This window comes from Argopecten irradians, chromosome 14 (assembly GCF_041381155.1).
Source record: "Argopecten irradians isolate NY chromosome 14, Ai_NY, whole genome shotgun sequence".
Lineage (NCBI taxonomy): Eukaryota > Metazoa > Mollusca > Bivalvia > Pectinida > Pectinidae > Argopecten > Argopecten irradians.
The window spans coordinates 37,857,517-37,873,561 of record NC_091147.1 but is presented as its reverse complement, the minus strand read 5'-3'; the positions used below and the strand labels follow the sequence as shown (position 1 = coordinate 37,873,561).

At 38.2% G+C, this 16,045-nt stretch overlaps 1 protein-coding gene across 1 annotated transcript in view; it reads right to left on the bottom strand.

The window, feature by feature from the left end:
- Positions 1 to 13,301, bottom strand: part of LOC138307941 (myosin-VIIa-like) — a 68,359-nt gene extending 55,058 nt beyond the window's left edge. Inside the window, exon 1 of the mRNA XM_069248876.1 lies at positions 12,807 to 13,301. Within this exon, the coding sequence (XP_069104977.1) occupies positions 12,807 to 12,830 (24 nt within the window). The 5' untranslated portion in view covers positions 12,831 to 13,301. The remainder of the gene's footprint in view (positions 1 to 12,806) is intronic.
- Between the last annotated feature and the right edge of the window lie 2,744 nt (positions 13,302 to 16,045).

Genomic DNA, 16,045 nt, shown 5'->3' with positions numbered 1-16,045 from the left:
AGAATGGCGCGAAAATCCGACGTAATCATGACGTCACAATAGAGACGTCGGCGTTGCGTATTGATTTAGAAAAAAATAATCCCTAGGAAAATCAAAAGAATCGTACGTTTAAACGTACATTATGTTATCAAGTAGCCTGAAAAAATAATTAATAAGCATTGATGTACCTATTTTTTAACTTCATAGGGTTATGAAATAAATTTTGTTTGCAAACTTTTGTGAGAATCCGCTACGCTATGGTTAGGGAAGACGCCATTTATCATTTAGCAGATCTATTCTTTTCTATATATACGTCCTGGGCACCACATGCCAAGGACTTGTCTTTATCCATGTCTACGACAAAGTGAATAATAAACATGTCATGAAACAAAGTCACTGCCGTTACTTGTCCCTCGGCCAAGGCCCCTCCGGAATCCCGACTCTGTTACATTGGCGCCAATGAAGGGAGACTGTCATGTTTTGTCTGAATAGCTTCAGAAAACATATTTAGCCTCACATCCCATCAGGTCACATGAATAATTGACAACGGACGAACCAGTCGTCCCACTCCCTGTGTGCTGAGCGCCAAGCAGGAGCAGAAAAGGCCAAAAGTGAGGCGGTGCCAAGGCAGGCATTAGGAAGGATGAAGTGAGTTAGGAAGAAGAGAAAACATAAGATCCTAAATTTAGTCGACTTTTACGATCATGCAGGGGCAGCAGGTATAATTCTAACGCCCTACCTGCAGGGCAGGTGTTTCATAAAACCCCGAAATGAATACTCATGTAAGTTTGTTTGTTTGATTATTTTAACGTCCTATTAACAGCCAGGGTCATGTAAGTACGGCCTCCAATGCATGACGTATGTAGCGTGTTTTTTGGAGACTGCGGTATGTTCTTGTCGTGTATTCTTGTATAGTGAAACTGTTGCCCTTTTTATAGTACTATAACACTGAAGTATGCCGCCGAAGACACCAAGCAACACATCCCACCTGGTCACATTATACTGACAACGAGCGAACCAGTCGTCCCACTCCCTTATGCTGAGCACTAAGCAGGAGCAGAAACTACCACTTTTATAGATTTTGGTGTGTCTCGGCCAGGGGAAAGAACCCAGAGCCTTCCTCACAGGGGCGAACGCTCAACTCAAGGCCAAAAGTGAGGCGGTGCCAAGGGAGACGCTAGGAAGAATGTTAGGAAGAAGAGAAAAGATAAAATCCTAAATTTAGTCGCCTTTTACGATCATGCATAGGGGCAGCAGGTACAATTCTAACGCCCTACCTGCGAACGATAAAGAAACGTGTTTTCCATGTGTTATATAATGGTGACATAGGAAAACTTGCGTACACATGTTTTCTCCATTACCTATTTTAACAGTACAATGTGTTATTTTAGCATGTCATGTCTGATAATGATAATTTATGATAGATTTTAAACCCTCTGAAGCATGCTGTCCTTTTCTACTTTTTATTTGTTTGTTTAATTAACGGCCTATTAACAGCAAGGACGGCCTCCCATGTATGCGGTGTGCAGCGTGTATGTAGTGCGGGGAGCGTATTTTGCGAAACTGCGACAGATACCATTAGGCAAATGGCATGTTATCAGTTGGCAAATGGCATGTTCGTAAAGTTCACTTTTTTGGACGACATAGTTAAACTGGTCGACAAATATTTTCTTCACCTATTTCACCAGTGCAGTGCGTTATTTTAGCATGTCATGTCGAATATACATGTGCAATATATACATTTCACTATATACATTTCACTTCATGTGTTTTGTTTACTTTTGACAGTTACCAGTATGACATTATTGTATTACCCTTTCCATTATGTAGTTCAGATCTATAATATGCCATACTGGTAACCATTTCCTTTTCTCTATTTTTTACTTAATACTGATTGTGTAGTGCTCAATCAAAAGACAACACATTGATTTTGATAAAATGTCACTGGTAATTTATTTTCAACATCTACATTTATGTACGTACATGAAGGAGATAAACGCATACAAGGTAGCTAAGTCAAATTCATAAGTTATACATCAAAACATATTCCGGGATTATATATATGATCTTTTCTGTTGCATCACGATTGAAAAGTATTAATCATGTGATATAAATGTAGTAACATTTCTATTCGTTATCTTCAAAGTATAATATACTTTATCCATTTTCCTTGCAGCTTGAAGATGCATTGAATGTATATAACGATATTTTCAACACCGACATCGAAATGTTGAAAACTTTTCAACTAAAACTATCTTATAATTAGATCAAGTTATGTAATTACGACATTACCGACCGGTTATGGAAAATCTCTCTCATATGAAATACTGCCTTTATTATGAAAGCTTAAACACGATATATCACACTTAGTAACTGTATTTGTTCTTTTAAATGTAGTAATGGATAAATAAATAACTAAACTTGGAACATCAGCCATAGGACTCACCAAAGCCTTAGCTACTGTTATGATAAAGACTTTGTTGAAAATTCGAATACTGGAAGGTATAAGTATATGTTTTCTCATCCAGAAAACATCCTGAACAATGGAAACTTACATAAATTATTGAGAGGAAAACAACAAAAGGAAAATTATTGTTGTAGACTAAGTTCACTGCAACCTTGACCGGGGGGACACGATTTTAGACCTGATTTTAAACATATTGAAGATTTAAGGTCTTTGCTTCCCTCTGCATGTGTTTTGGCACGGAGTGCTACATTATTAACGAAAGCTCAACAGGACGTGGCAAAGCTATTACTGATGAAAAACTTACATATTGTGCAATGCTCTTCATATTACTAATCGTATGTAAACGTCCATGAAATAATCAAAACATTACAGTGAAAGACATGTATGATTATGTTCTGAAACTGAAGGTGATAAAAGATGAATATCCTTTGACCATTATACGCTTTTGGTGGAAAGATTCAACTATGTGTATGAAGAAGCTACTTATGTCTTAAAAGATGATATCTATGATGAATTTGGTTCTCGTGTTGTCATGTATCATTCTACCATGAAAGGCAGCACGAATGCAGTAAGAGTCTACCAATGCATGTCAAAGTGGAAGGTTTGTTGTGATCAATTAATTCATTGATTTATTAAAGATGCTCCACCGCCGACATAGCACAAATGACATTCATCATTTGAATAATAATTGGTGTTTGATCGTGTATATATATGTCTAATTAACACAAAAAATTTAATAAAATAATTCATTTTGCCTTTGGTGCATGCGCAATCAGTATTTCCAGATTTTTTTTCGATATGCAATTAATTATTTTTTTATATTTTTAATGTAAAATTAAGAGCTCAAACTTTTTAAATGAAGTAAAATACCAAATCGTCTGCTCCTGTTTTTGATAGTGAAAAAATACTATTTGTCAGCGGTGGAGCATCTTTAATCAACGTCCTATTAACAGGCAGGGTCATGTAAGGACGGCCTCTCATGAAAGTCCATGTCATTCTTGTTACTGTATGGTATTTAGCCAATCAAGGCAGCTTTCGGTCTGTAGGTTTAATGTTACAAAATCGAGTGTTTACATTCAAAACCCGGGTTATAAATGCGCTGCAAACGGTTGGAAACGACTTCATCATCTGGCCAACAGTTAAGTTTTATCCATAATTGATTTGCATCCTTTAATTTAATGTTTATGTTGTAGCCTCTGATAGTCTAGATCTATTATGTAATGTTTCGGATGGCATCATATTATAGAACTTCCAGTATCCTTGGTTAGTAAGTAGATACTACATATTAGAGTCGGACAGCTTGATTATAGTAACTGACACACAGGCAACATGTAAATCATACATTATATGCCTAATGAGTTCCAATTGTGTGTGTTTGATTATTTACGTCCTATTAACTGTAAGGACGGCCTCCCATGTATGCTTTGCTTGCTTTTTTTGTTTGCTTGATTAATTAACGTCCTATTAACAGCTATGGTCATGTAAGGACGGCCTCCCATGTATGCGGTGTGTTGCGTATATGTTGTGCGAGGTGAGTGTACTGGGAGAGACTGCGGTATGTTCGTGTTGTGTCTTCTTGTATAGTGGAACTGTTGCCCTTTTTATAGTGCTATATCACTGAAGCATGCCGCCGAAGACACCAAGCAACACACACCCCACCCGGTCACATTATACTGACAACGGGCGAACCAGTCGTCCCACTCCCTGTATGCTGAACGCTAAGCAGGAGCAGAAAACTACCACTTTTATAGACTTTGGTGTGTCTCGGCCAGGGGACAGAACCCAGAGCCTTCCTCACAGGGGCAAACGCTCAACTCAAGGCCAAAAGTGAGGCGGTGCCAAGGGAGGCATTAGGAAGGATAAAGTCAGTTAGGAAGAATAGAAAAGATAAGATCCTAAATTTAGTCGCCTTTTACGATCATGCAATAGGGGCAGCAGGTACAATTTTAACGCCCTACCTGCAGGGATTCCCATGTATGCAGTGTTTAGTATGCAGTGTTTTTAGCGTGTGTGAAGTGCGTGTTTCAGAAGACTGCGATATATTCATATTGTGTCTTCTTGTATAGTGGAACTGTTGCCCTTTTTATATTGCTATATCACTAAAGCATGCCGCCGAAGACACCAAGCAACACACCCCAACCTGTCACATTATACTGACAGTGGATGAACCAGTCGTCCCACTCTTTGTGTGCTGAGCGCCATGCAGCAGCAGAAACTACTACTTTATAGACTTCGGTGTGTCTCGGCCAGGGGACAGAACCAAAGAGCCTTCCTCACAGGAGCCAACGCTCGCTCAACTCGCGGGTGCCAAGGGAGGCATTAGGAAAGATACAGTCAGTTAGGAAGAAGAGAAACAATAAGATCCTAAATTTAGTCGCCTTTTACGATCATGCAATAGGGACAGCAGATACAATTCTTACGCCCTTCCTACAGGGTACAATATTATTTCTCACTCTTTCTATGTTATGTTTTGATAACTTGCAAGGGCGGCCTCCCAAGTTAGCAGTGTGTAGTGCGAAATGCGTGTTGTCTTCTTGTATAGTGGAACTTTCTGCTCTTTTTATTGTGCTATATCACTGAAGCATGCTGTCAAAGATACAAACCCTATCCGGGCACATTATACTGACAACGGGTGAACCAGTCGTCCCAACCCCGGTATGTTGGACACTAAGCAAGAGCAGAAATTACCACTTTTTAAGACTTTGGTGTGTCTCGGCCAGGGAGCAGAACCCAGAGCCTACATATGAGACGAGCGCGGTGTTACTCAACAGAGTCAAAGTTAGCGAGGAGGGTTATATTAGCGGGAAGACGTTAGAAGAGTAAGAAATAGCCTAGAAATAAGGTGATTGTTTGATTAGTTTAACGTCATATTTAATCAGACGGGTTCATGTTAGGACGGGCTTCCATCCTGCCATCTGGGTATGCAGTGGTATATGCGGAGGCTGTGAGGAGGTGTGTGGCACAGTGCAATCGGTGCGTGTGTTTTTTGGGAAGACAGCGGTAATTGGGTTACGTGTGTTGTGTTCTTCTTGTAATGTTGCCCTTTTTTATAGTGCTTTTATAAAACACCAGAAGCATAGTGCCGAAGACACCAAGCAAATCGCTCCCAACCCTTGGTCCACATTTATACTGTCAACGGGCCGATGCGGGAACCAGTCGTTCCTCTATACTCCCTAAAGGCCAAAATTGAGACGGTGCCAAGGGAGGCATTAGGAAAGATAAAGTTAGTAAGAAGAAAAAAGATAATATCCTAAATTTAGTCACCTTTTTACGAACATGCAATAGGGCCAGCAGGTACAATTCTAACGCTCTACACTGCTGCCCCTATTGCATGATCGTAAAAGGCGACTAATGCGACCGGTGCCAAGCCAAAGTTAGCTAGGATGGCTTATTTTAATAGTATTTTATTATGTTTATTTATGGGGAACAGTTTTTTGGGGCCCGAAAGCGAAAGGATTTCATATTGGGGACTTTATCATATCCTGTGAGTGAGAAAATATTTCACTATGGAGATAAAGGTCTTCATCAAATGTAACAATAACGGAGAAGTATTTGAACGAATACAAATAAGAAATTTATTTCAGTATCTCTCATCAATTTGGCTCTCGAGGTTACTTACCGACCAGTGACACATGATCTCCGTCTTTTGAGAGCCCAGTGTATCCATTTTTTGTTTGTTTGTTTGTTTGTTTGATTAATTAAACGTCCTATTAACAGCTATGGTCATGTAAGGACGGCCTCCCATGTATGCGGTGTGTTGTGTGTATGTTGTGCGAGGTGCGTGTTTTGGGAGAGTGCGGTATATTCATGTTGTGTCTTCTTGTATAGTGGAACTGTTGCCCTTTTTTATAGTGCTATATCACTGAAGCATACCGCCGAAGACACCAAGCAACACACCACACCCGGTCACATTATACTGACAACGGGCGAACCAGTCGTCCCGCTCCCTGTATGCTGAGCGCTAAGCAGGAGCAGAAACTACCACTTTTATAGACTTTGGTATGTCTCGGCCAGGGACAGAACCCAGAGCCTTCCTCACAAGGGCGAACGCTCAATTCAAGGCCAAAAGTTGAGGCGGTGCCAAGGGAGGCATTAGGAAAGATAAAGTCGGTTAGGAAGAAGAGAAAAGATAAGATCCTAAATTTAGTCGCCTTTTACGATCATGCAATAGGGGCAGCAGGTACAATTCTAACGCCCTACCTGCAGGGCCAGTGTATCCAAGCGGTTGAGTATGCTGACCACAGTGTATGGGTGTGCGTGAAATAGGTGTTCATAAAAAGTGCCTACTGTTCATGTAAAGCAGGGTAGGTACATATTAATTATGTTTGATATTACACTCTTCTGATATCATACCAGACAGTTATATTCGAATATTTAAAGTGAATAAGTACGCGCAAAGGAAGGCTTAAGTCGGTGTTAAAATGGTGGTTAATACATCCAGTTATAATTTCTTATGAAATAGAAAAATAAAATAAACCTGTCAAAATCGCGACAAAAAACGCGAGGAAATTAATTTATAGTAAAGGAATCCCTAAACGTGAACGTCTCCCGGCTGCCATATATCCGTGTTGACATTCCCACACAGCGCCCGCTTTCAGAATTTATTTTTAGGACAGTGGTAAATTTTTATGGGGCTTTCCATAATTTCAAAGGTCCAAACTGGACAAAGAGTAAGCACAATTTGATCGTCATTTTGATATGTGAGGACTTTTGAAAGCCAGACAATGCCATAATGAATATCTGCATTATGACTGGTTACTAAAGATCCACTATCTCAATGAGACACAATACGAATATACCACAGCCTACCGAAAACATGCGTACATGTACATTAATACAAGCAGCCAACTGTATACAAGGCAGGTCGTCCTTCAATGACCCTAATAGGTAATAAGACGTCAATGTCCAATCAACCAATCATGAAAAATATATTACTGTACGTATTATGTAATCGGATACACACGTATCGTGTTTTTGCTACTTGAGCTAAATGTGAACGACATGATAAAAATCTTCAAGTCTTGCTAAACAGGTTTTGTATAGTTTGTTTTAGCGAAATATTTATAACATTTTCATGGCTTATGCATGTCCATGATCGTAAACTTTCGGGGACCGAATCGAGATTTTTCTTTTAATTTAAGTAGTATACATCATGTATCCGATGGGAAAGAGAATTGTTGTTGGCATATAGGTAGAATACCTCTAGTAGCCGTCTAATAAGCTCTACAGACTAGTTTTTAAAGCTGAAAAGCAATTGCGTTAACAAAGGGTTCATGAAGGCATGAAAGTATATTTGCGGTCGTTAAAACATGATGATGTTATTTTAATAGCCATGTAGAGAGCTTACTCGAAGGGCAAAATCAAAATTGAAAATGTCAGCGTCCTGAATTAATGTCCTAATTTGGTATGTCATAGTTTACTGTACGTCCCAAAGTATGTCACAAGTCAACATCATTGGAACGTCACAGGTAAGCGACCTCTGACGTCACAGGTCAGCGGTTCTGAGCATGTCATAATTGAGCGTCTTAAGTAAGTTACATGGCCCCGGTCCTAACGTCACATGTCAGCGTCCCTGATGGTTGTAACGGGTAGCGTCCCCAGGATTACAAAGGGTATCATGCTATTTAGATTCCGTAGTATGTCACAAGTTAGCGTCATAAGAACGTCACAGGTCAGCGTCCTGGTGACGTCACTGGTTTGCATCCTGAGGATGTCACAGGCCATCTCAAGATTGATTTTCTCTCAGGTCGTTAAAGTCAGCGTCATGCCGTCATATGGCTCCGTCCTGGGATGTCACATTCTAGGTAAATATGTTAGGTGATAGTCATCATACATGTTTTTGTTATATCAATATGAAAGACTAATTTTGTTAACAAAATATAACATGTACAAAGAGTATGCATTTTCGTTATTTATGATGAGCGGCGTTTTTAGTAAATGTTCGGTTGATATAAGTACGCAACCTACAATTCCTATCGCAACCATCTCGTGAAATTTTCCGGCAATCTTCGGAATTAACAACGACACGATTTACGATGATTGCCGAGAATTTCTTCTCCGCGATGTTGAGACTGATATAATCCATTTATATATCAAGTGACGACATCTTTCCAAAGATTAATCAACTTTTTTTCAAGAAAAGTTTAAAGTTTTTAATTTATTTAATTGGTTGTTCATATCAAATTCATTTGATCATCGTTAAATCCCGTGTGGTATTTCAAATGTCGATATGACTTTTTAAATACCTTGTAATAGTATGTAGTACAGAGTATATTTAACGAATACCAATATTATAAAAGAATAACATACGAAATGTTAAAACATGATTTTTTTTATTTGTTACTGACGAAGATTGTAGAGTATGAGTATTCAATTTAAGAAACGATCCAAAAAGATGGTTTTAATGATCTGATTACACATAAGTACGTATGTATTACTTATATCTGTGTTCACATGACCAAACTAGAACGCCCCAAGGGGATGCTAAAACGTAAATAAAATCGTGATATACAGGGTTAATGTATTTACGAGTAGATAAAACTTTTCAAAGGTTTTTAACTCGGTCGTATCAGATAGATTTCCTTCTATAAGTCAATGTTTTTATATCCATGACTCAGACTTTAGGCGTGAAAAATATGTTGCGTATATCTTGGCTCACTGTATTTACCGTATACAAAACAACATAAAATGAATGCAATATTCAAATTTATACTGATGTAAAAAATCGTACGAAAGCTGCTATTCGCATAATTATTTCAAAATACTCTTTTTAAAAAATTTGAATATTGATTAGGGAATCATGTGTTTGTTTTGGTTGAAAGTCCTTTTAACAAGCATGGTCGATGACGAGGGGGTGGGAGGACATCCGGAGAAAAATCCACCAACCTGCGGTCAGTTGTTGGCAAGTGCAAATGCTAGGTACATGCAATTCGAACAGGCGGAAGACCATTTGGCCACCGCGCCTCCCTTGTGACGGAAATAGATCTAAATTGTAGAATTACATGTAAGTTCAAAAGAGTAAAATTGAGAATATAAGTATCGCCAACCAGTACTCAGTCAAAGCAATCAGAATATGGATGTCTTTGCTATCATGTATCCCCACACGTGTACAACAAATATGTGATACTCAAAGGCGTAGACCACCGATGAAAACAGATCGACGTCTATATATGGTGATACTTGACGTGAATATCGATAGTTTCCCTAGATATTGAATGTAAACTTTTTTAATATTTAAGGCGGTTGTATCCTTTTCGGAAGCTGATGCACACTTTAATGTAAATGACATATATTCTGTACAGTTCACAAGACTGCTTTGGATAATTGATTCACATGAATTGAATATGCAATATTGAATGTCAATAACCTTTATAAAGAAAGGCGAATTTTCAAAAGGCTTGGTTAAATGAAATGTGAAATTGATATGAAAATGGAAGATTAGCTTCAATCCAATTCAAACTGGCGGTTCATGAGTCACATGATAGTATTATTCTTCTATCGGGCGTCTACAAAATTTCCAATTTCTTCCCGACGAGATGTATATGATGTGTAGTTTATGTAGTGTTGTCCAAGTTCACAGATTTCGTTCTAGAATCTCAAGAAATGCGTGGGCTTAAGTATTTCAGGTATAAAAGGTTTTGGTAAAACCCGGATGATTTGTGGTTACGCTAGAAAATTAGTCCCTTTTATAGGAGACGACTGAGATCGACAATTATTCAGTCTACTTCTATTAGGGTACACTGTTTAATGGGTAGTATCATTTTAAGGGTGTACCATATTAAAGGGTTGAGAAAAGTCATAGTTTAGTTTTGTTTTATTAGTTTAACGTCCTATAAACAGTCAGGGTCATTTAAGTCAGGATTATTTGGTTGATGGAAGCCAAAGTACCACGAGAAAAAGACCCCGACGAGTAATCAGTATCTGCCAGCTGTTCATGTGGGATTCGAACTCGCGACTCTGAGGTGGAGGGTTTGTGGTAATAGGTCGAGGCATAGGCTTACCCATTCGACCACAAAGTTCTTCGGAAAACCCAAAGACCCACGGTCAATACCTTACAATATAGTATTCGATCTCGTGGCTTGAATGAAGGGTCTGAAGTGGATGTCAGATTTTCAGTAAGAATTTTATCCGCAATCAGAGCTCTATACGCAATTAATACGTAATGTGTACAGATACAGACACAAAATTTAAATATGGGGTTTATATTTAGGTTGTTACAGGTGATTGTGTATCAGCATTAATTCTAGACACCTGCGCCGACCTGAAGATGAAATGACGTATCGTATACTGTTGGTGGAATGTGGAATATCTTAAATACACAAGGCACTTTTAATTCTTTGTGTACCTTTAATTTTTGATAAGCCTACCTGTTCGATTTTCACCTGGGAGAATCGCTGACAATTATTATGCCGCGTCATTTTTCTTCATACGGAAACATCACGGAGCTTACATGTAATGTGTATATAATTACTTCCAGTCCTTTGTTGTGGTACGTAATTATTTTTAAGGCTATCTCGTGTCCTGACGCCACACGTCCGCATGACAGCTGCCGAGTTAAAAGTTATTTATGTCATGTAAAATATTTCCAGTTAGTAAAAAGAATTTATTAAATCTAAACGTGTGTGTCCTGGTCCCACGACTTTGTATTTAATGTGAAAACATATTTGTAATCAAGTTCTTAATTAAGATTACTGTGTATTTGTAATATTGTATAGTGCATAACAAAATTTGATTAAAATGGTTCACGATACAGTTGTTGTACTTAAACAAATACACGTATCGAGAAAATAGAGTCAAATGTTTAGTACGGTTAATTTTCATTCGTCCATAAACATGATGACAGGTTATGCCTGGTATAACACGAGTTTAGAAATTGTGACAATTTTCAAGATATTTCCGATTCCTTTAGCTCCAGATCTCTTCAATACTCTTATTGGCAAGTTCTAGTGTTCTTGTCCTAAACCCGCGACAGACTTATGGTAAATATACATGCACATTGTATCTTGTACACCCGATTTTTTTACAGCATGTATCTGTAGAATGTCTGAGGTTGGTGGTACGGTCAATGGAAACTCTGACTATTTACATATATATTTAAAGTGAATAGCTATACAATCTCCGGGTATTTGAGGTGTTGATTAGTATTGTGTGACTTGTCAACAATCCAAGTGATTGAGTGTGGACTGATACTATCTTTATGGTGCGTTAACATGAAAAACGTTCACACTGCCAAGTGAGATAATGAGTTTTACGTAGATCGTATACTAAGTTACAATAATGTGTCTGAAACCGTTGAAAGCGATATCATCTATTAAAATTTCTAATTGAAAATAAATTATCTATTAGGATATTTTGAGAAATAGCTTGCATAGCTGCATGTGTAGATGTTGTTTACGGATATATATGTATTGAAGATTTCTGAAAATACTTCGACTTTGGCCTATACATGTATGTTTATTGTTTTCATGCAACACAGATCATTTAATAACGTGGAATGCTGAAGAGGTGGAGGTATCCGAGAGAAAACGCTATGTTCATTAAAATAACGTCCTATCAACAGCCAGGGTCATTTAAGGACGATCTACCATGCGTGTATTCGTTTTGTGTCTCCTTGTGATAGTGAATCCCTTGTCCTTTTTATAGTGCTATCTCCCTGAAGCACATCCCACCCGCGGTCACATACTGAGCGCCAAACAGGAGCAGAAACTACCACTTGTATATGCTATGGTGTGTCTCGGCCAGGGGATAGAATATACAGTGTTTCCCCAATCAATAGTCGTTCACTACTGTCGCCATTCCTAACCCAGGTTTACATCCCAATCGACCGCAAGTGCTTAGCCAGACACTAGATCTGTCCGTAAGCTTCAAAAGTAATAAATTATAGTGCTAAATGTAACATGTGCACGTATGCTTTTTTTGTTATAATTTATTAGAGTACGTCAATCAATAGTTTTAAACACAGCCACATTGATTTATAGGTGCATAGTGCATACATATATGTATATACATGCACATGTACATATTTTTTATTGTGAGAATCATGTGTACACATTATTTAACAAGTTCTCATATTATTTAACTTCTTGATTTCGTCATATGATCTAATAAACACAGTTAATTAGAACGATGGCAATAATTAGGATCTATTGTATTGTATTGTCTGAATGAGCAGGTTAATATTCATATCTTGTCAAGAGGAATTAAAGACGTCCGAGTGTGTATCTAAAGCAGATGACAGCTTTACCATATGTTCAACAGTAGCAATAATACATAGAGTCGCTACAGATAAGGAGCAGGTAATCGATTATTTAAATCTTATGTACAATGTTTACATTAATAAAATACTTCATATTCCACTTACCGGTCGGCTTGAGCTAGTCGCCATTTCCTTGCTGTTGATTTTTTTCACACACGGAATATTTCCATTGTAAAATTAGATCAATGTAAACACATGATAAACACTTTCTACTTTTCCTCTCTCTCTCTCTTTCACCTGTATTCGCGTGTTGGTACAGGTATGTATAGGTTTTAACTACTACAGGTAAACGATACTAGATATCACAGGTAAATATTCCAACGCAACTTCAACAGAGTTTATATATCTATAAACATATCCCAAACCAGGACGAGCTCGTTATTGACAACCCGCAGAGAATTAATGTCGAGTGTTTTGCTCGCTATTCCGCCATGTTAGAAGAACACACCCTGTACATACACCCGGGTATGTGTGTGAAGTAGACCAAATCTCTTAACAAGGCAGACCTGTTTGACCTAGAACCAGCTACAATGAATGGACTTCCACGTTCGGCTTAAAATAGCACCGCGACTGGTTTTTAACGTAACGTATTCGATTTAACAATAAAGCCCGACTCAACACGGTTGGGTAATTCTCCTTAATAATCCTTCGGGGTTTCTCGGGCGTTATTCCTATCGGAAACTTTTAATTTCATTCCAGGCATTATCAGACATGAAAATGAAAGTACAGATTGAGGTATAAACATTGAAGGGAAGGTAGATTACATGTTTGGGACGGTATCTACACCGGAATGTGGCTTTAGTTCTACAGCGGAGCGGACTTAATATATACACTAACACTCATTTACACTTGCTAAAGTACACCTTTTTGTCCAGTTGTCATTTTAACAACAAAAAAATAAATTGGTTAATGACAAAAGATATACATAAACCCCGAAATTGATAACCGACTAAGGAAGTGATGATATGATTTAGTGTGTTTCGTAAATAGTTCTTTTTAACCTTACGTTTTATCAGGTGGGAAGCAGGGTTCAAACCTACGGCCATTCGTATACAAGACGGATATTGGTCGCAGGGGATCGATCGGTTTCTCTGGTCCCACACTATACATGTTGTACACGAACCTAATTGGCAGGTTTAGTGCGCAAAATTGATTTTGAACAAGTTAGCACAGTTGTAAATTATTATATTCGTAGTATTTGCTACAAAAACGAAAAACAATATCCACAGTGTACATTGATTAAATGAACGTCCTATAAACAGCCAGGGCAATTTACGGACGGCCTCCTATGCATGCATGATGCATGTTTTGGAAGGCTGTAGTATATCCGTTTTGTGTCTTCTTGTAATATAGGAACTCTTGTCCTTTTTATAGTGCTGTCTAACTGAAGCGTGACGCGAAAGATATCAACCAAGCGCACAATACTGAAAATACAATAAGCGCTTTTGTGTATACTCGTGAGATGTCTGGCGCGAAAAAAGCTGAAACATGACTATCATGAAGATGTGTGTGTTTACAGTACAGATTATGCTTGTTAAAAAAGACTACCGAAGTTTTCAAGACATGCATTGGTTATCGGCGATAGTCGACTCTTTATCAACAAGCCAATGATTGAAATCGACCGCCAATGAAACGGCGCTTTGAGACAAAATGTTCAATACAAAAAACAATCGGCTGTAGCGAGTAAATACATATTATTTTGATATGAACTCAATCTTTGTTTGATTAATCAACGTCCTATTAACAGCTATGGTAATGTAAGGACGGCCTCCCATGTATGCGGTGTGTTGCGTGTATGTTGTGCGAGGTGCGTGTTTTGGGAGACTGCGGTAAATTCATGTTATGTCTTCTTGTATAGTGGAACTATTGCCCTTTTTATAGTGCTATATCACTGAAGCATGCCACCGAAGACACCAAGCAACACACCCCACCCGGTCACATTATACTGACAACGGGCGAACCAGTCGTCCCACTCCCCGTTTGCTGAGCGCTAAGCAGGAGCAGAAACTACCACTTTTATAGCCTTTAGTGTGTCTCAGCCAGGGGACAGAACTGATTAAAATACAGATCCTTATTATCACTACATTTGATTTGAGGATCTGACAACATCCCATTAGGGGTCACGTCAAGATGACCTTTGGAAATGGCCAATCATCCAAGTAGTCATCTCGCCCAAAGTGCACAACAATGCTAATTGTATATGCTTAGTGGGACGAAATGGCGTTAACAATTCACTTAGAAATGTGTAGAAAATGTATTTGATCTGGAGTACACGTGGTGAAAGGTCATCCGAACGTGACCCCATATATCGGATATTGTCAGATCCTTTATTGAGTGGTTATAAGGATATTCAATCAGATTAATATGAACTAACACACCGATAAATTTGTTTTCAATCGAAAATTCATTATAGTTAATTGAATCTACCCAATGATGTGATGTTCGTTGTACTCAACTCCCGATATATTTCGAGACATTTTTACGGCATGGTTTATGTTGCATCATACACCAAATTAAACACAAATCTGGAAATATCTGTGAGTCGGTTAAGAGTATTTACCCGAGTTATGTCTCATCCTCATAATTATAACTTATTTACTATACGTGTACCTTTCGTGTCACAAGGCCGACAGAGTTATAGACCTTTCCCCACTATTACACAAATGGAGGTGTCTGTATGAGAATAATAATAACGATAAAACAAATTGTTGAAGTACTTTTAAAGGTAGGTTTCGCCCAACCAAATAAATATTTTTTTGTGAAATGCGATAAGCGGAAGAAAAGATAAAAAAAACATATTAAATTATCTCAATTTAATTTCTTTATGTGTTTGAGATTGAACAAATGTGTCTTGAATACAAAATTGAAGGAAATCCTTGATTTATTACGGTGTCCGTCAGACAAAATAATATGCAAATGAAGCTGCGATGGATTGTGTTGTCGAAGTTTGGCGCATGCGCATTGTCACGCACTAAAAGTAAACAAAATGGCTGAACGAAAGTGTGTGCGATGAAAAAAATATATCTGAATCGGCAACAAAGTGGAGGAAATTATAATGGATTCGGTAGCACCCTAGGATATCTATAGGGAATTAAATTCAGAGATGGCATGTAGCAATAGAAGAAACAGAAGCCACATCTCAAGCGGAACTTGCCGGGATCTGTTGGGACTCGTGTAACGACATTGCACGTGGTGAGTTAAATTTCAGCACATATGCCAGCGCACAAACAGCCGCAGACTATAACTAAGTTTTTTACATGTATATTTGGTGTACAAAGTTAGCGAGCGTATGTGTAAATAACATGAAGTGTTTTAGATTATATGATATGTATAAACAGTCCCTC